At 35.4% G+C, this 26310-nt stretch overlaps 1 protein-coding gene across 24 annotated transcripts in view; it reads right to left on the bottom strand.

Annotated features, from left to right (window-relative positions):
• Positions 1-23112, bottom strand: part of LOC149539519 (phytyl ester synthase 2, chloroplastic-like) — a 205677-nt gene extending 182565 nt beyond the window's left edge. For 5 of the 24 annotated variants that reach the window (XM_089800755.1, XM_089800758.1, XM_089800769.1 and 2 more), the window contains exons 1-4: positions 22494-23112; positions 4650-4854; positions 4343-4447; positions 3897-4076 (exon numbers count right to left, since the gene is read on the bottom strand). In XM_089800755.1, coding sequence (XP_089656881.1) covers positions 3897-4076; positions 4343-4447; positions 4650-4854; positions 22494-22777 — 774 coding nt within the window. In that variant the 5' untranslated portion in view covers positions 22778-23112. Of the gene's footprint in view, positions 1-3896; positions 4087-4342; positions 4448-4649; positions 4855-6188; positions 7484-16001; positions 16086-22493 lie in introns of those variants that run through there. The other 19 variants (XM_089800754.1, XM_089800765.1, XM_089800756.1 and 16 more) reach the window with 13 other exon arrangements.
• Between the last annotated feature and the right edge of the window lie 3198 nt (positions 23113-26310).

The raw sequence follows: 26310 nt of genomic DNA, 5'->3' as shown, positions 1-26310 counted from the left end.
CTCCTTTTGGACTTTTAACTTTCTTAAGGAATTCATCTAAATTTGCTTCTGCCATGGATGTATCACCCAACTCCAAGAGAGTACTCATCAAACAGGATGTTCATCCCACTTTGGAGAAAACCAACCTCAGTTATCCTTTTCAGCATAAACGAATTACACATAACAAAACAACATAGCTAAAACAAAGGCAGAGTTGCTGAAATTTCCCTTAAGAATGAACAATAATTCAAAGAGAGGTCACTGAAACTCACCTTCTAAACTCCTTTAAATTGCAGAAATCTTCTATGCTTACCACCACTGTCCTCGGTTCTGCAATCCTTAGCTCTATTATAACAATTGCTTTACTTGTATACTCATATAAGGGCGGAAATGACTGAGGGTGAGATAAATCCTGAGTGACAGCTAATTCGTTTGTGGGGAGGTAATTACTGAAATAACAGTAATCTGACAAAGCAATTTACTTATGTGTCCTTTTTGTACCATAAACACGCCTTCCAACGATTGCTTTTCTAAAAATAACTTTTCAAACTTACAGCTATATTATATTCTCCTCTTGCATGTATCTCTCCAACTACTTTTATAATGATTGCCTTCGTGATATAAATGAGCTTGAGCAGTGGACTTCTATGACCAATAACAAAGGCTTGGGGCATATTGCCTAACAAAGACTTATAACACCTAAGACACCCAACATAAACCTTGAACGTTGAACTCCGACACAAAGAATACCAAGTTAAAGTTCAAGCTAACTTACTCTTTGTACCTTTATTTTACTGGCAATTGAAGACAAGTAATAATCATTAATGTTACAGCCCAATTTTTGCCCTAAATTTTTTAAACTAATTATAGCCGTTGAACCAAATTAATTTTTCATGTCTATGTGAAATCGAGTTAGTTCATTATAGTCGTTTTTATATCATGTTAGTTATAGCCGTTATTTATTTCTTCATGTTCATTTGAAATTGAATCAGTTAATTATAGCCGTTGCATCGATCTGATTATCAAATGAAACTAAGTCAGTTAAATCTAGCCGTTATGTTCATGTGAAATGGAATTAGTTAAATTTAGTCATTGTACATTTATGATGAATGAGTTAGTTATTATAATGAAATTTCCTAACGATCACTTGATGATTTTGTTTAACAAATAATGAATCTTGAATTGATGTTTTGGCGAGAATGTTGTTTTAAATGTTTACAGGGTGAAGACCGGAGAGAGAGGGGAAGCATTATGAAACGAGGTCATCGGAATGGGATGGTCATAAGATTCAGTCATCAGGAATGACAAGTTTGACCTAAAAATCGCCCTGGCAAGGTTATTAAGACTTGACAATAAATTTCTTGGTGGAACTGCATGAGCTAAAAATTAAGAACAATATAAATATTAAAAATAAACAAAGTTATTACCTTAATTAAATTTATCAAATAATAATATCACTTAATATTATTTTACTCTCTTGATTAAGATCATAAATAAATAAATACAAAGTGGCACCATTACATTAGAATTATTAATCCAATAATGCCACCTTGTAAATACGTATTTATAAACTTAACCAAGATGATAAAATAATATAAAATAATATTAATTAATGGACTCTTCATCTTTCCTTTTCATTTCAATTTTCCCTCTTTTCTTATTTCTTCTTTTCAAACCGATTGATAAAAGAATTCGAATGTAATTCTTGTAACGGCAAGGAAGCCATAAGGTCAGCTTAAAATATATTTATGTGAGCTTTGTTCTGTATCGGCACCCCAATCAGATATCCAGTTTTCTCCTTTACAACCTCACAATTTCGAATTCCCAGCTCTGTTACGGTGTCTACAGCACCAAAAGGCTTTAGTAATTGCATCTCTATCAAGTGCAGTAACTGTGGGCTCTGAAAAGGAGACATCTGAGTCAAGTGTTAACATTTTACAACTACAGAATAGTGTGCCACGTAAGGAAGCGTCTTGCATTTCCTTCTTTTCCTTTATTTACTTTGTTTTAAGCTGAGACAGCTGAAAATCTTTTTCCATGTTTCCTGATAATGATATAACATGCCGTCTCTAATATGTCATTCGAAACTTCCTTATAGTCTGTCTTACATTTACGTAAACTGTAGTAAGAAAATACTTTAGTTGAATGTTAATCTTTTGTCTCAAGTGATACTTTCAAATCAGTCATATGAATTATAGTGATAGAATACAATCAAATCTGCCAATCTTTATGTATAATCTCTATAGTTCTTCAAAAGGGCTAAACTTCTATTTATCTGAAAAAAAAAAAGATAAAATGATTGATAACTGTAACGAGAGCACCAAGAAGATCACCCAGCTAATGCCAAAATGTGGTGATGAAGGTGCGAGCTATAAAGATACATGTTCAGGCACCAAAGAATCACCGGCCTAATGGCCCGATTATGGTGATGAGCTGTAGATGAACCTATTAAAAAGAAATACAAGAATGAAATCAGTAACCAATACTACATAAATAAATTTAAAGCATTTAACTCATGCAAATTCCACTTTTGAAATTAGTTGTCAAGCTAAGTAGTGGAGATCGGGTTATAAACCCACATTTCGAAATCCTTGGCCAGGGTGGTAATAGGAAGACTTGCCACAACAAATTGATCGTGTTGTTGTCCAGAAGCTTTAGTTATTCTTTTGAATAGCTGCTAGGACCTCAAACCACCTGATTACTCTGATGGCTGGATCAATGAACGTCCCAAGCCCGACCTCGAGGTAGGGAGGGCCATTCTATTAAATTAGAACCTATGGGGATAAGTAAAAAGGTCCGCAGCTGAGAGGTTAAGCCTATGTTAATGCTTCTCCTCTCACCAAAGCCAGAGCTTGGACAACCAATTAAGAAAGACTCACGAATAAATTTGTATGTTCTTTTTATCTTGTAAATTTTAGTTTTTTCCTTCAAGCTTTAAGAATCATTTACTGTAAAGTTTGATAATTTCTTTAAATTAGTTAGATGATCATGCGCATTTAAATCTGCATTTCGTTTCAGTAACTATAATTAGTTCGGTATTTACTTTCAGCTAATTATGTAAATTATTAGCTAATGAAAATTCAGATAGAATTAAAAGCAATGTAGACTTAGTTTCAGTTTCTAAACCGTTATTGAATTCTACGTCATGTGAATATGAAATACAATGCAGTTAGTTTAATGTTGAAGTTAGTTAGAAGAAAACCGGTCATTACAATTAACATGGTTGAACCCAAGACTTATGAACCTGTGGGAGTTCACAAGAAAGGTTCAGTTCAACAGGAAAGACACAATTACATCAGACTCTTTGAATTAACTCAAAGATCAAACTTGAGCGGCATGAAAAATTAATTGGGAAACATCGAATGAGGTAAATGAAGACCCACCGAAATGATGTGGCTAACAAAAAGCAAGCCTTCCTAGATTTCTGATAGCTCCATAAGTGTGACCATATTCACCAAATCAAATTAGCTATATGAGAATGGTAAAGAATATAAATCAGAATTTTAAAAAGTATAATTGGGATAATTTTTCAATTACAATGGTTTCAATACCAATGTAAAGGAATTAAACAGTTCTATCACTACTTCAGAAATCAGTCATAATCTGCAGTGAGCTTGAAATACCAAGACAAACCTTTACTAAAACTGAATTTAAGCCCTATGTGTTTACCTATATAACATGAGAGAGTTAAACAAAAATTTGTCTCTGTATTGGCTTATTCACATTCATTTGTCTCACCGTAAGAAATTGAAACGGACAAGTTCAAACCACAAAACAAATGTCATCTAACTGAAATCATCAGAACTAAGTGGTATATTCTATGTTCAATTTTTCTGCATTAATTGACAGACAAAAACTGATAAATTGCATTATTGGAAATGGAACAACTGATTCAGAAAGAAATTTATTGCACAAACCACAAGCGTTGGTATGTTTATTGATCGAATATCATCTTCCGACAGACCAGCATCATCATTTAACATTGAAAATCTCCATGCTACACAATCAGCAGATAAAGAATCAATGAAGGAGTGTAGATCTCCGATGCCTCTATTGGAAATGAGATCAGACCTCACCATGAAAGCAACTGCAATACGCTGCAAAACTCTATCCATGTAAGGTTAAAAATGGACAATGAACTAGACAAAATATTATCATATGTTTGAATGAAAAGAATAAATGGAATTAGAGGCTTTTATTGGCCAGTGTTAAGTTCTAAGCAGCAATAAATGAGGATGCAAAGAATATTTATGTGGCCCAAATGATTATGGTGCACAATAGCTAGTCTATGGAATCAGAATTATTTGACAAAATGCTTCGATAATCTAAAAATGTAAGCAACCAAACAAGGAAGGAAACAAACCTGAGAAATTAAGTATATATTATGAGGAAGAGTTGCTAACAAGCCCGTTTGGGCAAAGAAGCTTGCTAATGGATTGCTAAATTTTAAATTTGTGGCTGAATTAATCTGCATGTCATCAAAATGATTTAGTAAGGAGCAAGCACCTTAATATGATTAGTAGTATCTTTCTCTCTAGATACTCTTTAAATTTTTATTAACAAATATAACAAGTTTAGTAATAACATGAAAAAAAATTATAGTTTTGGTCATCCAAGGAGAACAAAGAAACAATAGATTACAATACTGAACATCTAAATCAATCACATACGATTATCATTCTTGAAATAAGTTTGGGAGCTGCACAAGCTATGCGTAGAGCAAGTACCGCACCAAAAGATTCGCCCATCAATGTGACATGACGATTTTGTGCTCTATATTGGCATTCCCCTTCCAGTAAAGGAATTAGTGTATCCACTATCTCAGTCCAAGATGACCTATCTGTACTTGGAATGTAGATGCATCGAACATCATACCTGTAAAGATCAATTCTAATAAGTTATTTCCTCTATGCTGAGACAGAACTACAATAAAAATTGATTTACTGTGAAAAGAATTTTACAGCTCATTACTATTTACATTAACTATGAGAATGTTATTTCAAATTCACAATGACTCAATGTGTGCCATTTTGGGAGTTGGAATTTTTTTGGGTGGGGGTGAGGGTGGGGGGGAAGTTAGATTTGCCAATGTGATCTTGACTTCTATGAGGTTCACCTGAGTAGCAAGAATATAAACTTCCCAACAAAAGTGTGCATATTGAAGGATTTTGTAGTTCATGTCCCTATATAACTGTTGTTATAGTATCACCTCGAATGAGGACTAATATCCCTTAGGAGAGAAGAATTAATTATGATAAACAGACATGAGAATTTAAATAATTATTTTAAGCATTTCATAAAAAGTAAATATAAAACCTCATAATCATTGGTTGTGTTAGAAAAATGCCTATAGACTTTAAAGAAGTCTGCTCTATAAACTAACTTAGTGAATCACGACAAAATTCAATAAGGCCATCCATGTCATGTATATAGCATTTTCATACAATTGTGTGGCTAAATGCAATAGGTTGCAAACTCGGCAAGTTCTCTCAGCCCTCAAACTATGAATAGTTATTTCTCTATCAACTTTTCAATCTGTGATATACATTGTTTGGGATTATCTTCAGTGATCATTCTAGTATGACAATGTACAAAGGTAACTTGAACATTAAGTTCGGTCAAGTCCACTTTATAACTATTTCTTCTAGATATCTATTTTCATTCATGGCATTTATTGGTCGAGGGGGAGCTATTTATCATGCATGGTCATTTTTGTATGACCCTTTCAACTTGTAATGTAAATTAATAACAAAATTGTTCATAGTGCCTCCCGTGCTTACATTTTGTTCCATGGTTATTTTTACCCGAAAGACACCTTGATTACTATTACTTGTCTATTTGCATGTTGGGATGCTTTTGTAACAAACAAATTTTCATAGCCAAGTTAAATAAAATAATCTGATTTAATAAGTATCTGATTCCATTTCACATGACAATGACTTCTATTAACTAAAATATAACTATGTTAAAAGTAACAGTTTCTATTTGATCTGTATTTTGTGCTTAGCTGATTTAACGAGATCAAAATAAATAAATAAATACATTGCTAATATTTTAACCATTTCTAACTGATAACATATTCAGCTGAAAACAAAGTAACGACTAACTTCTATAACAACTAATATATTCATTCAAATTATGCTATTAGAAAACTAAACTATCTATTTATTCTTTTAAGGATTAAAGGAAAAAGTGCAAAAGAAACATACAGAAATAACGGAAGAATCCCTTTATCTTGATGTTCAAGCCTCGACATTGGTGAGGGGAGAAGCATTAACATAAGCTTAACCTCCCAACCTTGGACCATACTTATCCCCTCACATCCCAACTTATTAGAACGGCCCTCCCTACCTCGAGATCGGGCTTGGGATGTTCATCAGTCCAGTGTAATGTTCCCGTTATAAAATAAATAATAAATTAAGCTTTGTAACGGGCCGATTGATTTAATTTATCTCGGACCCATTTTTATTTTTGTCTTCGTAGTTTGCGTCGCCATCGGCTATCTTTGTACACCCTCGGAAAGTTTCCCAACGAGTATTTAAGCACAGCTTGTACGTAGTCTGTAGGCATGCTTTGGATTATGTTTTCTCTGTACTGCGGATTCCTGTTGGAGTTTGGGATTGTTTGCCATTTCGGAAGTGAAAGATCTTCCCTATTTGGCTCGCGCGGTTTTGGTGGCATTCAACCCTCACCCTATTCTGTCTGTATACTTCTCTGTCAGTTCTGGCAAATTGAAGCTCTATCATTGCCAGTTGATTCTCTTGTGATTGAATGAATAAGGTATTTCATCATAACATTTTGTGTTTCCTTGCACTCCTCTTCCCATTCTCTTGTTTGCAAATCTCGTCTTCATTCCGTATTCACTTTCTGTGCTACGTTCAGTAACTATACTGCTCTTTTTTCCGTCGTACAGTATTGTTGTACGGCACCCCATCTCCATTGTGTCATTGTACGGCCATACAACCTTTAGGAAATCATCCTACAGGCGTTCCTCTTCTAAACATATCCGTACGACATTCCCAGAAAGTCTATTGTACATCCCAAACAGTCACCGTACGGACTCAAAATTGTCACCGTACGGACTCCCTATTGTCACCGTACGGACTCTTGTTCGACGTGGTGAAACACCTCATCTTCCACCATACTATCTCTTCCATTCCCATACGAGCTTTGCTGAGGATTGCACTATGCGGCTAGTCCTCCATACGACCTGCAAAACACATACCATACACCATCTGCAATAAGCCGTACGGTCAGTCTTCTGCCCTCCTGTGCACCTAACATCCATATTCAAGTGATCTCCTGTGAAATTGCAACGTTTTTGAATCTGGAGAGATATAGGAACATTACAGTGGTATCAGAGCCTTTGATCTTGCTTACCTGTGGAAGTGAATGCAAGTTTATACTCGAAGGAGAAGACGAAATAACCCTATTGATAGAATCGCAGATCATCAGGATCCAATGACAGAACTCATGGATCTTTTAAGAGAGCTGAATAGAAATCAAAGGCAAATCAACGAAACCCAAAGGCTCATGCAGGAAACTCTACAAAAATTAGCCGAGGGAAAGACAACAGGAGAACAAAATGGGTATAGCGACGATTCTGTTTCGGGAGGACAAACTTTCAACCCTCTCGCTCTCGACCCTTAATACCCATCTTCCTTCCAAGGATGGAGGCACCACACAAAAGAAGAGAGCCCACTTTTGAGGAAATGTAAGAAAAACTTTGAGAAGATTGGCAGAACGCAAATATGGAAGGTGATATATCTTATAGAGACTATGTTGATCTAAGAATGAGATATTCCGACGGAAGAAATTACGGTTATTTTAATGATGACCTCAAGAGAAAAATCGAAAAGGTAAACTTATCGTCATTTGATGGATTTGGAGTTATTACCACACGATTGTGGGTCCTATTGTCCTACATTTTGTCACCACAAAATGTAGGTAACAGTACAAAACTTTTTCAAGCTTAGTTTCGCATTTATCTAAGTTTAGTTCGTTATTTAATTGGTTAGTATTGATTAACCAATCAGTATCAATTGATATAATGAATCATTTTACTAAAGGCCTTCGTCAAGTTGTTTTTGTTTTGCTTTCTGTCGAGCCTTTGCTTGATTTTTGAAGCCTTCACAATCCGTTCTTTGCTTTTGAGTTTGCATTTGTTTGTTTTGAGTCCTTTGGATTTGCTCGTGTCATGTGTTTCGTTTTCCCCTTCGATTAGGTCTAACCTAGAGGTCCATCGGAGTTGTCAATCAAAAGATATGGTCATTTTAGTGCCTCAAAAGTGAACATTTTAGGTGCAACAACACGAATTAAAAAAATGATGTTATATTTTCATTTTGACATTCACTTTTTCAAAAATATAACATTTTACTCACTTTTTGTTATGTTTTTAAGTTACTTTATCTTTTAAATTATAACTTAAAGTGACTATAGTGCACTTTATGTTATAATTTTAAGTTGAGTTACTTTTTAATTTTTCACTTAAAGTGACTATAGAACTATATAGTTACTTTTTAAATTTTTTATTTTTAAATCAAATACTTATATAAATGTCACTTTAATATAATGTTTATGTATTATATTGATTAATATGATGCATAAATGTTATTTTTGACCCATATTGATGACATTTTTATAAAATTAAGTGAAAAACATAACTTAAATGCCTCAAAGTGGACTTTTTACGTGCAAATGCATGTAAAAAACTATGAAAAGTGGAAAATTTTCATGTTATTGCATATAAAAACTCACTTCGAGGAAATTTTTCATGCCATCACATCAAAAGCTTGTAAAAGTGGACCTTTTTGATGTAATGACATGAAAAAATGAGTTTTTGTGCTTCTGCATCAAAAAGGTGAGACATGATTTTAAAACATGTGACTCCAAAAAGTGAGATTTTAAAGTCTTACACATTTTAAAATATGCAATGAGTCTCAAAAAGTAAGATTATGTCTCAAGACATTTTAAAACATGCAATGGACTCTAAAAGGTCCTATTTTGCCTTCCAACATGTTTTAAAATATGTAATGAACATAAAAATGTCCTATTATGTGAAGAAAACATGTTCTTGCTCCAAAAACCTCCAATTTTGATCATAACTTTTGATTTTCTCCATGGATTTGGATGAAATCACTTGCATTCAAAATGTTTTGGAGTGGTGATCATTTTGTCCTCATCAAAAATTAGTTTAATGAGCCAAAAAACGTGTTTAAATCTCCCAAGCTAGGGCACGATTTTGCAAAAAACTCCATAAATCTTCAAATTTGGAACACGTTTTTTCTTGGAATCAAATCGTTTTGGCCTTATTTGCTGATTCCATCACATTGTGATCATTATTTTGGTGTTAAAACACCAAATCGTTTTTGCTTGGAGAAACACGTTTTTGCTTAAAATGCCCGAAAAATTGGGGTTTTAATCCATTTTTATGCATTTTGAAGTCACTTTTTTGCATTTTGATCCATGTATATGCATTTGGGGAAGTCATTTTTGCATTCCCAAGTCAAAAATGACTCAAAAACATGCATTTTTTGGCCACGTTTTTGCAAAAACGGCCCAGATTTTTGTATTAAAAAGCCATGTTTTTGTTCAAAAAACTCAAAAAAATGCATTTCCAGCCCATACCTTTGATCAAGAGGAATTGTTTTTGAGTTTTAAATGCATGATATTGTCTTTAGAGACCACATTTTTGGCCTTCTCATATCAAATTCGACCATTGAATGTCTATTACATGCAAGTGCGGAAAAAGTCAAAAGGTTGTTTGAAAATCCGGATTTAAGGGAGAATTGGTCTTAAGTCTATAAAAATTGCTATTTTGGCTCTTTCTCCTTCATTTTTGGCACTTAATCTTCATGAAAGTCGACTCTTTCTTTCTTGCTATTTAATTTGTGCTTATCTTGCTATTTCCTTGCATATTTTAGCTTGAAATTGCCTATTTGTCCATATATATGCCATGAAAAGTGTATTTTACCTTTAAAAATGATGAAAACTCTCATTTTCACACTTTTGGAATTTCCCCAAACTCCAAATTCGAAATTACATGTTGAAGTGGCTTCCTTGTTGACATGTTTGAGTCTTTTGCCAAAGGCATGTGTTTATTTTTGTGCTTGATTTTGTGTTTTGTTTATTTGCATTTCGGTTTTGTCTCCATTTTGGAAGAAATTGCAAGTTCTTTCCCAAGAACTTAAGCACATTTCACTTCACTCCACTTTCCATTTCCATGTCACAATACTTCATCTCTCACTCAACGAAATGCAATTACATGTTTTTCATCTCATTCGCCATCTGCATATGCATGTAATCCCATTTTTCACTTCTATTTTCACCCATCTCACTTTTCGCTTCCATTCGCACAACACGATTACACGAAATGTCTTACGTGTAATTGCATCTAAAAGGTCTGATTTTGATTAAGAGTCACTTTTTGAAAAGTCAAAAAGATGGCATGTGCATGTTTTTCCATGTACTTTGACCTTACTTTTCCTCAAAAACGTCTATAAAGTTCATTTTCGCCTTAACATATGCATCCGCGCCTCCATGAGCAAATACATATTTTTCCATTTTCCACATCTTTCCATGCTTCCATTTGCACTTACATGTAAAAGCTCATCCTCCTTCCGCATTTGCATGTCATCTCACTTTCCATTCCTCATTACATGTTGCATTTACATGTAATCATTTTTCGTGCAATGACGTCTTGAAGGCCCAAGTCACATTTTGGAAATCAGTGATCTCTATTTGCACGCATTCCCATGCGTCAAACACTTTATAGCAAAAAAGAAAAAAAAAAAAGGTTAAAGATGTTGATGGAAAGTTATTCCGAGTGTACATCCAGACATCATCAAGAAGGTCTTTCAAAGTGTTAGACTCCAATTTGTGTTGATCTACAAAGGAGAATTCATGACAACTTGAATGATAAAAGTTTAATCACATCAAGCTATCAAAACACGTAACACCATGGTTATCAAGGTGAATGCAGCAGTACAAAGTACAGGATCTTTTGATCCTGTGATTATCCGAGATTGCATTGTCAAGTACAAGGCCCTTTAGGATTGTTTCCTTCTCTTCTGTCTTCTTCTTCTTTCATGTTTGTAGTTGGAGAGGATGCATTGCATGAAGATGTGTAATTACATGCAATGCGAGTTACATGGGTATGTAAAAGATGTAATGCAAGTTGCACGTGCAATTGCATGTAACCCTTTATTTTCTGTAGTTAGACTAGGTCAAAGTTGGTTGAGTTGCTCCCACTTTTTCCTCCACTTTATTCTCAACCTCTTTGCCTATATAAAGGAGTGCCCCCTCATTGTAAAAACCATCTTTTGTTGTATGCAAGAAAGCTCTACCACATTTGTGCAAGCATAACTTTGATTGTGCAGTACAAATTTGAGAGAGTGAATAAAAGAAGCAATTGGATTCGAAGCTTTGACTGGAAGCAATTGTGATAGAGCAAATTAGAAGCTTTGACTGTAATTTGTGCCTATTTTCTTGATTCATGTTATTATTGTGTGTTCAATAAAAGAGCATCGGAAAGAGTTAAGAAACAATTAAAGCCCGAGCTTTGACCAAGAACAATTGTGAAAATCCATAGCTAGAAGCTTTCTCTGTAGCTTGTATTTTCCTCTTAATTCGCAAAATAGTTGGATTGTTCTTACTTTTAGGAGTCTTTGTGCCCTAATTGTAAAACTTTTACCATATAGAAGTACGACTGGACTTAGAACCAAACTGGTACATTTTGGCTAGCCTTTGAGTTAGTTAAAGTTTATCAGTATCACTGTTTCCAGCTCTTAATAGAAGTGTAGTTAGAGATTCACATTGCCCATTATTCGCTTTACGAATAAGTGGATCCTTTCTTAAAAGTTAAGAAGAAAGGATGATAGTAACACCCTGTTTATAAATCTCTCAATTTCTTGCTTACCTTGAGTTGATCCAAGGAATGGTGAGAAGGGGAAGCCTTCCCTTTAAAGTAGGAAAGACTGTCTCACACGCTATGGCTGGTCACCCTATTTTGCGACTGAATTTTTAACCAAAACTATCGATTGCAAAATATCCACCCAACAGGTCCTAAAGGCAGATACCTATTTCCAACTCAATCCAATGCCCGAAGAGGAAGCAATCAAGTTCGCAACACTTCATCTGGAAGGAGTGGCACATGAGTGGTGGCATCATGGACTGGTCACTCTCGGTCACGACCAAGTGACCTCTTATGTTGAGTTTACTAAGAGACTCATTAACCGTTTCGATGGGAAGAATCCTGAGCTAAACTTCAAAGATCTAGCTCAGCTAAAGCAAACGGGCACAGTAGACAACTATGTCACTAAGTTCCAAAGGTTGTCCGTATTAGTCACAGACATCTCTGAAAGATGTCAAATTGTGTCATTCATGGATGGGCTGAGAGAGCCTTTGAGAGGCTAGATCAAAGGGTTCAACCCAGGTACACTCAACGAAGCTATTAAGAAGGTGCATGACATGACCTCATCTTCCTCTAAAACTCATGCAACTACACCAACACCATCCCCACAAGAAGACAAAGACAAGGAGCCAATTCAGAAAAAACCTTAGTTTGATGAAGATTCTCGGCAAGAACTCCAGAGGAAAAAGCTTTGTTTCACGCGCAAAGAACCATGGGGTCCTGGTCATCGCTGCCTCGGGAAGGGAAAGATTCATTATATTGAGGTGATGTTCGATGACGATGAAGAACAAATACCTGCAGCGACTGACGAAGAAATTACCCAGCAGGAGAGAATAAATACCTTGATACAAAAAGGGGATTCCATTGCTACCCTCACTACACCGACTGGAGGTGGTATCTTCAGAGTTCGCGGCACACATCACGGAAAACAAATCCCAATCATGATTGATAGTGGCGCCACACTCAATTTCATCAATTCATCTTTGGTCACTAGTAAAGGCCTGCGCGCAGTTGAGCATGGAGGAATTGAGGTTAAGGTTGCAGGAGGAACCTTGTTACCTTGCACTCATGTGATCCCACAACTACAAATTTCCATGGAAAACTATACCTTAGCAGATGATTTCTTTGTCATAGATTTGGTTGATATTGATATCATTTTGGGCATTCAGTGGCTGGAAACTCTTGACCAGTACACTCAAAGTTTCAAAAGGATGGACTTTTCATTTGAGACGGATGGCAAGAAGGTGTTGCTAAAAGGAATGTCAAATAAAGGATCGAGGGAAGTCACAATCAAGAAAATGGAGACAATTTTTAAATAGGATTTGGCCCCAGACGTTGCAAGTAAAAACAAGATAGTCAACACCACTCTGCATTCCTTGGATAATTGGCGGTCCCATCTATGGCCGAGTATTCCAAGAACACTTTTGCATGTGAGTTGATGGATGGTTACGTACGCGATGAAAGATACAAAGTTATTGATGACATCATTTACTTCGATGGGAAGATCTACTTAGTACCTAACTCGGAACTGAAGGAGCTGATTACGAAAGGTTTAGAACCGGGTTTGCATTTGCTTGAGGATAAGCAAATTTTGGGATGGGAGGACTGTAATGTTCCCATTATAAAATAAATAATAAATTAAGCTTTGTAACGGGCCGATTGATTTAATTTATCTCGGACAAATTTTTATTTTTGTTTACGTAGTCTGCGTCGCCGTCGTCTATCTTTGTATACCCTCGGAAAGTTTCCTGACGAGTATTTAAGCACAACTTGTAGGTAGTCTGTAGGCATGCTTTGGATTATGTTATCTCTATACTACGAATTCGTGTTGGAGTTCGGGATTGTTCGCCATTTCGAAAGTGAAAGATCTTCCCTATTTGGCTCACGCGGTTTCGGTGGGATTCAACCCTCACCCTATTTCGTCTGTATACTTCTCTGTCAGTTCTGGCAAATTAAAGCTCTATCATTGCAGGTTGATTCTCTTGTGATTGAATGAATAAGGTATTTCATCATAACATTTTGTGTTTCCTTGCACTCCTCTTCCCATTCTCTTGTTTGCAAATCCCGTCTTCATTCCGTACTCACTTTCTATGCTACGTTCACTAACTATACTGCTCTCTTTTCCACCATACGGTATTGTTATACGGCACCCCATCTCCATTGTGTCACCGTACGGCCTTTAGGACATCACCCTACGGACGTTCCTCTTCTAAACATATCTGTACAGCATTCCCAGAAAGTCTACCATACATCCCAAACATAGTCACCGTACAAACTTTAGTTGTCATCGTACGGACTCAAAATTGTCACCGTACGAACTCCTTGTTGTCACCATACTGACCCCTGTTCAACATGGTGAAACACCTCATCTTCCACCGTACTGTCTCTTCCATTTCCATACGGGCTTTGCTAAGTATTGCACTATACGGCTAGTCCTCCATACGATCTGCAAAACACATACCGTACGCCATCTACAATGAGCCGTACGGCCAGTCTTCTGCCCTCCTGTGCACCTAACATCCACATTCAGGTGATCTCTTGTGGAATTTCAATGTTTTTGAATCCAGAGAGATATAGGAACATTACATCCAGCCATCCAAGCTACCCGGTGGTTTGAGTGTCCCATCTATTATACCTATATACCTGACAACTACGGACAAAACAAGTGATCTCAAGATTATCACATATGCCTATAAACTACCTTGGCCAGGGATTTCAATTGGGTTCGTGAACCCGATCACCACCACTTGACTTGACATTAGATTCCATTACCAAGACATGCATGAGCTATTATTCATTATTCAAATCTAATTACATTATTGTTTCTGGCAAGTTAAATTTCACCTCTTCACCATTTTATGGCCTCTATGCGGGTGAATCCTAGGTGTCTGGAAGATTATAACCATTCTAATATCATTGATACACCTCTTCACCATTTCATGGCTTCTTGCCAGTGAATTCCTCAATGTTTATGAGATTTAGCATTCTGATGATATTAATACACCTCTTCACCATTTCATGGCTTCTTGCTGGTGAATTCCTCGATGTTTATGAATCCATGAGTATTATGATCATTATGACAGCATGTTTATTGAAAACTGTTTCAACACTCTTTACAATTACAATTCGATTTCATAAGATGTTACAATATACAGAGATTTCAATAAATTCAAGGATTTGCAGAAGACCACCAACAGGATGGATTATATACTGGTGCATTTGGTTTATTACCTAATGAAGATAAACATATGAAATTGAATTACATGAAATGTTCCCTTCGCAGTCCTAATGATATATGAACGGATTTAATCCAGTAAGGAAGATAATGATCGATTTCTCTCATACACTTAACATTGTAAAAAGTCGACTGCAGTCGGTCCAGTATTCAAGGATGATGGCATATAAAATATAAAATGCAAGCATTTTAAACATGGCCTACGTTTTGGCCGGATATCAGTTGGGATGTGGCTCCTCCCATCCTTGGCGGATGCTCATGTAGCTCAACTTCTTTTAGCACTAGCTTGACCTCTTGACGGAAATAAGGATTAAATGGTGTTTACAGTCTGAGCAACCGAAATTGTTTAGCTTGGCTGGGAATGGTCTCACGGTTTAATGGAGAGACGTGACAGACAAGAAAGGAATGATTAGTTTGGTCAGCTCTCGGCTCTTTAAAAGACTTAGTCAAGACTCTTCAGCTACCATTGGTTTCCAAGATGACCCATCGAATTCAGACATTAATTTGATTTGAAAAGAGCAGAAATAAGGAGGGAAAAGAAATTGGAGAAATTGAAAGTTTATAAGCTTTATTTTATTATTATAATATGCTCTTATATACGTTTACATAAGTATATTGGTGAGGTGACATCATTAGATTATATTATTATAATTTATTGGTGCCATTTCATTTTTATATTTATGTGTTCGTATTTAAGTGTTTATTATAATGATTAAATAAGAAAATTTAATAATAAAGCTCTAAAGGCATGAGTTGTATTTTAATTTAAATTATTTTATGTTTTATAATATTGTTTCCCTAATAGCTCATGCAGTCCCATAATGTAACCTGTGGACAAATCTTCTTATCCTTTTCCAAGGGAGTCTTAGGTCATACTTGTCAATCCTGGTGACTGAACCAAACGACCATCCCATTCCGATGATCCCATTTTGCAATGCTTCCCCTCTCTTCAGTCTTCTCCTGCAATCACCCAAGCAACCATTCTCACCAAAATATTGATTCAAAATATATTGATCATTAATTCAAATCAAACAACTACTAATCATCTGATAACAGTTATAGCTTATCGAACATTTCATCAACGTTTATAAATAACTAACTCATTTCACATGATCATGAAAAGAAATATTTCGTTAACAGTTGATACAAAAAAACCAATTCATTTCACATGATTAGGAAAAGAAATAATTTGTTAAACCAATAGTCACGATCAAATTAAAAATTAGGGCAAAGTTTGGGATGTAACAGCATTGATGACTATACATTATTTTGATTACTGTAAACCATATTTGCCTCCCCGCCAAATATTTGAATTCAAATGTCTAGGCCCACCCAAAGGTCACTTCCCACTTTTAAATATTTAAATTCGAATTGAAATACAAAAAATAAGCAAAATAAAACTTTAATGTTCCACGGTGGTCGCTTTGTCGCTATACAGAGATGCGAGGGATTTATTTCATGTGACATAGCAACAATTTGACTTTGATTTTTGGTGGACCCTTCCAGTTAGAACAACTAGGCAGTTGTCAGAGCACGTCTACATTTTGTTGGTTTCTCATTGGCTAATATTATGACGTAGCATGGTGGGTCCTTTCCTTGTGGGCTAGTTCCTACAGAGTTCATCGTGCATCTTCCCAATCGTCGATCTTCCTAGGATCTATGGTCTTCGCCTTGTTGTTATGTGAAACTACAAGCGCTTCAATTCATGCGACATAGCGACGTCGCGACACGTGTCCTTGTGGGTCCAAGTTCTTTGGTGGGCCGCGATGTGGTGGGTCAATGTCAAACAGGTTGGCAAGGGGTCGTGTTTCTATTGGTTGCTGCACTGACAGGTTGGGTGTACCTCTGTCTCTCGCTTTGTCGCTATGGGAAAATGATCGACCTTTAGCTATAGCGACATAGCAAGGTCTTGCCATGTGTCCCGGCGGGCCCAAAAAGGCAGTCATAGTTAAGCTAACCATTATGTGTCGTCACGGTTAAGTTCGAGGATATCATAGGATCGCGGAAAGAAAGAGACCGGACTCCGATGCTACGAAAGTCAAAGGATGTCGTAAGATCAAAGATGACATAGGATTGTAAGGCCAAAGATGAAGACATGAGATCTTATGAAGCTACCAAATTTCGTAAGGTCTTAAAGGAGATTTTGCTTGGTTCCGATCGTACGCTTAAAGAACATGTGGGCCTAGTTTGGCAGGTGCAGTTAGTTTAACATTGCAGTTAAGTTGGAAAGTTGGCGCAGTTAGTAGGTGATATGGTCAACTGCGCGAAGACCTTGCTGGGGTGGCAAAATGAAATAAGATTATTGGCCCACGTGGCCCATGTTGGTTGCAGAATTCAATTCACATTTTGACTTTGTTGATTCGTCGAGCCAAAAGGGAGAAAGATAGGGTTTCTTGCACGATTTGATCTTCATAATTGATTCCAACCACTTTCCAATGAATGTTGCGCCCAATGAACAAAGGAAAACACTCCACTACCTCTGGTTTTATCCATCTACTTGGTCAGAGTGATTTAATGGTGTCGTTCAGTCTTCTCAAGGCTCTGTTTTGGCAAAAGATTGGATTTCATTGTAATTGAATCTGTACTAAGATCATATTTTCTCCAGATCTGCATGATTGTCCTCTGGCATCTTAAATGGTAGTGGTTGAGTTTGGTTTAGGGAAAAGAAGTATCTCAGTTATGCCTGAGCTATAAAGGCAGTTTTTGTAAGTTTTGTTAGTGTCAACTCTTCTCTATTCTCTTTGATATTGCTCTACAAGTTCACTGTAAATTCTCTTTGCCTCTAAACTTATATGACATTCTACCTTATCTCCTCCAGCCATTGATGTATTGTGCAAGACCTATTTGCCTCTCATTAGTGTATTGTGGATATCTGCAATCTTGCATGACTGTATCTCCTTTTGGCCTATGAATGATATATAAGTGAATTCTCTTCTTCCTTGTGTCATTTATTTGGATTTTCTGATCTCCATGTGGTTTTTAGATTAAAACAAGTATGGATGTGTATATCTTTTGGTAGCATGATGGTTCATAAGTGCATGTATGGGCAGAGATTAGTTTGAACAGTCTATTTTGGTGCATCACCCCCTTAGGTTAGAATAGGTAGATTCGCTTTCATGCATTCCTTCTCCCTTTTCCTCTCCAAGTGTAGGTAGGTACTCAACCTCATAGTTCAAGTCCCACAGCTTGGAGGTTGTTTCCATGTTTCACAAGGTTGTCCTTTGGTAAAAACTTTGGACAAGGGTGCAAACTTTTGTGACAACAATTACCATTATCATAGCTACTAGATGCTAAATGATGTTGCTATTTAGTTTGATCATATCTACATGATGATGCTAGTGATGTGATACCTGCTTTATTTTGTATCTAGACTTGGACTATGGTTTATATAGATATCAAATGGATATTATTGGATTCATTCTGCTGTGCTTTTACGATTTGGATATACATCTTTTACCTTCAGAAGATATATGCTCATATGACTGAAAATGATTATTTAAATGTTTTTATCATGTGATTATATGTTGTTATGATGTACCGCACCACTACTATGCATTGTTGCTTGTTGGTGCTAGTATGAAGTGGGACCAGAGTGAGATCTATATGGTGTCCCATTCTCCTTCAACATGACTATGTGTCTGTTTGTACTTCGGATATTTATCTATTGAGCATTTGCACCTGACGTTTCCTTGATTACTGAACAGGTACTAGGTACATTCACCCTTGTTACAGGATCTGAGTATGTACTTATATCCACGGGAATGGCATGAGGAGATAGTGACCTTGACCTTTCAAGTTAAGCCAATGTCATCCCTGTATGGGCACCGTATTTGTATTATTGTTATTATTAACCCTCTGGTTATTGTGGTAAATCCGAATTCATTATTCATTAAGTGATTAGACCCAAGAGCATGTTAGTGCATTTAGAGTTCCGCAGAGGTCATGGAAAGTATTAATTAAATGTTGATTTAATTGTAAGTTGGGGGATTTTAATTATTTATTTAATTTAATTTTTTAATGACTAATTTGTCATACCTAAATTCCAAATATCTAGAATTGTCTTGTTTAATTTGGGGAAAGGGGTTAATTAGTCAATTAAGTGATTTAATATTCTAATATATAAGCCACTTTAATGAAAGTGCTTATATTAGGCAAAAAGGGAGTTTTTACTCACTTTTATTTGTTGAGTGAAATTGAAGAATTTGCTCCAAAACCCTCTTTGAGGGTTTTCTAGATTTGTTTGTTGTGGGAGATTGACTCATCTAATCATTGCAGGGATTAGACTCGTTAGATTCGTAGTGGGATTCTCCATCTTCCCCAAGATTTTCATCATCTTCGGAGTTCTCTCTATTTTTTTCTTGCATTTCCTGGTTTCAAGCTTTTGGTGAGAGGTAGGTCTCTCTCATTTTAAATGTTTTACTTTGATTTATCGCATTTCTTTGATTGGTAAATGCTTGGAGGTTGAGAACTAGTGTTCCCCTCTGCCTTCATGCGATTTCATACCCCGGTTGGTCAATATGAATATTTATGTCGACTTGTTAATTAAATGTAAGTTTTGGTGTTGCTGCCAAATTTTTCATGTGTGCCCAGAATGAGATTTTTATTTCAATTAATCAGCCTACTATATTTTCTCCAAATTGTTCCTTTTGTTGTGGATTTGTATTAAGAAGGTAGCTGACTTGTGTAATCTTGTCTCCTCAAAAAGATCCTTCATGTTGCATGCCTACAAGTTGTCCATGTATTGGCTACGAATATCTTTATATGCAATGCACTCTTTGACAAAGTGCCATTTTGTTTCCACCACTCCTTTGTTGCAAAAAGTGCATATTCTTTCCTCCCACCCTTCTTTAGGAACCCTACATCTACCAATTTCACATCATAAATGATGAGAGTTGGTCTTCAGTTGAGCAATTAAGATTTTGGCCTTTCCTTTAATTGTGGATTCTAAATATTCTTTATCCCCATATTCCCATGTGTGATTAAATTATTTGATGTAATAAGGCCTTTTTTCCTACTTACGTGATTTGTCCACGTGGCAGTGCTGAATTTCTCTAACAACCTCTGTATTGGTGTTCGGGCACTCTTAAGGATTATGTTCCATTTGTTCAACCACTGGCTATTTTGTTTCATTCACGCTTTTTTCTATGTTCTAGCTCCTCATCAGTCGCCAACTTAGGCCAGAGATGCCTATCCATATTTCCCACTTTTTTTAAATAGCTTAGCAATCAAATAGTTGCTAAGGCCTCCACCACAAGCATGCCCGCCTCTGCCAAAAGGATCTCGTAAGGAACCATTGACTTGATCTTGAGGTTAATCATAACGTGATTTTTTTGAATTCTTTCTATTTGCTGCCATTTATGATTTGATGTGTTGCTCCCCTAAACCTGACATCCATAAAGAATTACCGGAACCACCAAAAGACCAAAGAGGGTCTTCCCAGTCTTCCAATCCCATGACTCCACTTTCCTGCATCTTATGAAGAAGGTAAAATGCCTTCCATCCCCCCTTTATTATGTTTGATGTGCATGTTTCCCAACTTAATCTATAATGGAAATCAATTCCTAGATATTGTGCTCCACAATTTCTAATGAGCTAATCTCAAATATGAATGTTTGTTGCTTCTTTTTCTTTTTGAAAGAAAAGATCATGATTTTAGTCTTTACGGTATTGACTTCCATCCCTACCTCCAAGAAAAAGGTCTCTAAATTTTTCAAATGCTCTCTCAAACCTTAAGCAATTTTTGCAATAAGGATAAGGTCATCAGCATAAAGAAGCAGTTTTATCACATAACCTACCAATTGTATGCCTTCTCCATTGGCTCTATTTAGCCACTCTTCTAGCTTACCAATGTAGAGGTCGAACAAAGTAGAGGACAAAGGGTTCCCTTTTTTGACCCCAATGTCGCTCCCAAAACATTCAAACATGCCCTCTTTAATTCTGATTTTCACTTTAACCCATTCATACAACTTATAAACAGCAGCCCTATACTCTTTTGGGACTTCCAATTCTTCCATTTTGTGTCGTAGTTTATCCCTAGGGATAGTGTCAAAAGCTTTCTTAAAATCCAAAAAGCAGCAAAAAGCCTCCTCTACCTATTTCTCCCACACTCTTTCAACGAGATTTCTTAGAGGGATGCAATGATCAATGGTGGAGTGTTTTGGTCTGAAAACAGCCTGACCTTTTACTCTTTTCTCCTCTTTTTGTATCCAATCATTGATTCTACGCTCTAACGTACTCCCAAAGAGTTTGCCTAAAAGAGGATTCACCATAATGGTACGGTAACTAGAGGGATTGTTGATGTCCCCACTCTTGTGCACAAGAATAACCACACTGGTAGTCCAATCGATAAAGAAGCAACCAAGTGTGTCCCTATTAAAAATGTTCTTGATGTGTGGTGGCAAGAGATCTACTCCCCACTTTAAAAATTCTGCTTGCAGCCCATCAATATCTTAAGCTTTGCCACTTGCTAGCCTCTTTATACCCACCTTAATAAATTCAATAGAAAATTACTCAGCAAAAGTGTTAGTTATAGATGGGGGAACCTCCTTGTGTGGCATCTCATATAAAAGCTTTGCATACTCCAACCATTGAGTATCTGTAATATTGTTTTCTACTTGTTTTTTTAATTGATGTAACTCTCTCCAAAATCCCTTAGGATTATGTTTCCCTAATGAGATTAGCTCTTTCCTTCGAGCAATTATATTATTATCTTTCTTAATTTTTATCAATTGCTTCTATTCCTTTATATTTTATTTGCTTTGTTTCCTCCCTTTAAGAGCTCTCTTTGCAGCCTTGTATTCTTCGTCATACCACGGATTAGTTGGAAAAGTATTTGAAATGCCCCTCTTTGGTCTTTATCTCTTATATCCTTTTAAGGCGCTCTGAACTAGGGAGATCATCATACTGCTGTTTGAGTGCTCATTCTCTCCATTTCTTGTCCTTGGAATTGTTGTTGTAACTAACCATTTGAATTTGCTATTCAAGAGCAGCGAAAATAGCTCTTTATTCTTGAAATTTATATGGATTTTACCCAGTTTATGAGCTTCTATGCTAACACTTTGGGTGTGTTCACTTTGTGGTCCTCTTGCTCTTACATCATATTTAATAAATAGAGGCATGCGGTCAGAGTTTAATTCCATAGTGCAGCCTTCAATCCTGAAATCCACTAATTTTAAAATAGATGAGTGAGCATATCACATAATCCACCGCACTTTACCCATTGTATATTTTGCAAGTGGTTATTTTTAATCTTGGCCAATACTTCATGCCATTGCACATAACCAAAAACATGGGAATAATCCGATTTTTGAACCAAAAACATCACTTCAATATATCTTTCCAAAACAAAATGGAAAGAAAATAACTCACCCGGCAGAGTAAAGCGAGGGCAATTGCTTGCGAATCCCTCGGCCTGTGCAGTCCAAGCCAGGGGCATACACGAACAGCGGACCGCCATTGTTACCGTCATCCTTGCATGGTTTCAAAAGTGTAATTTGACTGGAAATAGTCTCAAACTGTGGCTCTGTTGAGTGCAAATCGCAAGTAATTTTTCGCAGACGTACATTTACCGAGAATTTAAGTCGAAAAGAATGGTTTACTGATGGGGGAGAAAATATTGAATGCGAAGAAAAATTGAAGTAGTGGGAAGGCATTGTTGTATGCTGGAAAGAAGGAATACTTCTGTATTTTTTTTCATCCGAAATAATTCTTGTTCGGAATGGCGTTTGCTAATAGACTAACTAGATGATAACGTTGAAAATATGTTTTGAATTTTAAGTTGCCCACGTCTGAGGAAAATGTTTGCGAGTTTCAGGTCCTCGCGTTCCCTGAGAAAAGGGTAGAAACTTATGGCGACTATATTCTTCAGCTTCATTATTATTATTAGAATTTCCGCGTCACATCCATTTTCTTCCCCCAATGGATCAATTAGATATCGATTGAAGATTATCCATTCTTGCTGAGTGTGCTCCAGCGTTCGATATGGTAAGTACTATTGCATCATCATTATTTTTGAATCAAATTAAATATGTGTCTCTTTGCAAACATTTAATATTTTTGATAGTTAACAAGTATATTTTTTAAGTTTATAAATTGTCAAAATCAATATCCTATAATGTCGATTATGAAATTTATGAATATTTTTATTTTCCCTAAGCTTTTTTACAAATGCAATATATAATGAATTCTAAATTAATATTTGAAACTAAAGTTATTTTCAATAATGAATTGTTTTTATTTAAAGAATTGTATATATGTAATTATTATGTATTTTTAAATATTAATTATATATATATATATATATATTTATTTATTTATTTATTTGTTTGTTTATTTTATTTTTTTAATATTTATTATTATATTATATTTATTTATTTTCTGAAGTTTTTCTATTCTTTTTTAACATATACAACTAATCTTTGTGCATTTTATTTATTTATTTATTTATTTATTTTAATTGTAAATCTTATTGATTTGTTTGCTTATTTTTTATAATAATTGATATTAGATATTTCATTTTCATAATTATATAATTTAATGATATACAATTTTCATAATAAAATAATAAAAATAAAAAAGTAGCATATTTTTTTAAAATAATATTATAGATAACTAAATACAATTAAATAATATTAGAATATGCTTGATTTATTTCTTAGTTAACTAATATTGGGATTTTTTTCTAATGCAACATCATTTTGAAATATTAAAATAAACTATGTAACTTATATTTCAAGCTTTAATTCAATTAAAAATTATTTTCATATTTTATATTTATTATTCTATTATAATACAGCAAGTACTTAGCCACTAGGTGGCACTTGTTGGTTCTTTCTTTATCTTATCAAACAAACACATGACCTTTTTCTTCTGTTGTTCAAAGCTACCATTCAATTTAGTTGATATTATTATTGAATTACTCTGTCTTATTTTACATTATGTTTCAACATTTCTAAAATTAAAATAATCATAATAATAACTTGTGGCTCTGTATAGGGGGTCATATTCAAATGATAAGAGCAAAGAAGATTTTAAGAGAAGGAAATAATGAAGATGAATGTCTTGTTGCAATTAATGCAATTTTCTATGGTGAAGAAACTTCATTTGGAAGGTGATTTGCAAATAATAATAAATGGGACATCAAAGAGAATCTGGATACATGGTATTTAGACAAGCACATTTAATGAATCAAAATCTATTAGAGACATTTAAAGAATTTAAAGTAGTGCATGTTTTACGAGAGGCGAATGAGGTGGCAAATAAACTTTCAAACCTAGGTGTACATGCTTCAGATCATGAAGGGTTTGAAATTATAGAAGACTATAGAGTTTTACAATTAGAAAACATTAAGTAAATCAAAATAGTGGGGGTACTAATAGATTACCTAATCTTAGTTTAGAGAAAATATAGTTGGGATAATGTGGCCAACTTGGGAGTATGGACAAAGAACAAACCCACAAAATGGAGACACTTGTACTCCTTAATATTAATTCTAAATAGGATGATGATTAAAGCACGACAACATAATACTCTATCATGCCTTGCTAAGGTGAGCATCCCAATTTATCTAGATTGTTTCAAACCCTTTAATACCTGTTTTTTTTCCAAACCCTTTAATACCTGCTTTTTTGGATTGAAGGACATAGTTTGAAAGAAACAACTACAAAGTTGTATTGGGGTTGAGAGTTGATCATGGAAGAAATTTTTTTTTTTGACTTCTCCCAATTGCTTGGGTTCATAGGGGAGATAACGATAAAAAGGTTAAGGGTAATTTTTAAGTTTCACGATGAGAGATTTTGGGGGTGTATTTGGAAGCTCTTTGGTGTTGAATATATTAAAATAGAGCTAAGGCCCCATTTATATGAACTTGGAGATTTCGTCACTATTTAAAGCATGGGCTCGAGAACTCAGTAGTCATGAGTAGGCCTTAAAAGTCATGTGATTTTATGTTAAGCCTCATTGGATGGGTGAAATTATTCAAGTGGTGGGACATGTAGAGCAAAGGGTAGGGTAGAGAGTAGGGCAAGGGCTATAGTGGGTTATTGATGGTTCATCTAGGAATTGCAACCCTTTATTGTATGGTGCTTGTCTACAATGATGGAGCACCAAACAAAAGAAATTGGGGAAGGTTGGGAAGAACTTTTGATGTATGTTCAAGATGCAAAAGTAGAGATGAAGGTGATGTAAGGGAAACAACAAAGGAAAATGAAATTGACTCCACAAAAGTACATTGCTAAACTAAGGCTTCATGGGGTTTAAGGCATTATTCAGCAGGTGAAAGGAAATAAGAAGAGCAAGAGGGATACATGTGGGGGCTCTTTCATCCCCAATCTGTCAGAGGAAGAGATGATGTAGAAATGACGTGAATTAGTGGAACAATGAGCTCTAATTGGTTTTTGTATTTTGTTTAATATCTAGTAGGCCCAATTTTGTGGTACGAGTATAGTATTGATTGCAATCCATATTGATCAAATATGTATGTAACTACCATTTAACATAGAATAGCAGTTTGGGTGTTACCAAAAGGGGTTGGTTTGGAAATTTGAACATTATGTAAAACCAAGGGGCATAGTAGTGGTTGGGTAGAATGAATAATGTTTTGGTGGAATTTTAGAGGGAAATGTGTCATCATTAGTGGTCATATATGTAAATATTATTTTAAAATTAATAAAAAATAAATATTATTATCAATCAATAAAATATGTAGTTGATTTGATGGTTTACCTCTTGAATATCACCTAGATATAATGAGTACTAAGTATTTCATTCATTCTCATAAGAGATTGTGTCTTCTACTCTAAAGCATAAGTCAATGAATACAGTGTTGGAAATATAAGAGGAGTAACTAAGAGGGGAGGGGTGAATCAATTACCACTAAAATAAATCCCAAATCCCTTAGATGTCAACTCAGAACATAAACTTCACTGAAAATACTAATGCTCTATAAACACATAGGCACTCAGTTTACACTAGTAAATGTAGTAACTAGGCAAATGCTTAACATGCAAATCTTTAAGATATTTTGTGTGATTAACCTTACTTAACTTAGTTGCATACACATGAAAGAAGTAGCATGAACACAAGTGATACCAAGATTTAACGTGGAAACCTAATTTGGGAATAATCACCAATTGCAACTAGTTACTGATTTTCACTCTTGTGAAGTGAGGCCTATTAGGAGCCAACT

The sequence above is a fragment of the Cupressus sempervirens genome, chromosome 9, assembly GCF_028749045.1.
Source record: "Cupressus sempervirens isolate cs-2001-9-10 chromosome 9, ASM2874904v1, whole genome shotgun sequence".
NCBI lineage: Eukaryota > Viridiplantae > Streptophyta > Pinopsida > Cupressales > Cupressaceae > Cupressus > Cupressus sempervirens.
This window is presented reverse-complemented; position numbering and strand designations above follow the sequence as displayed.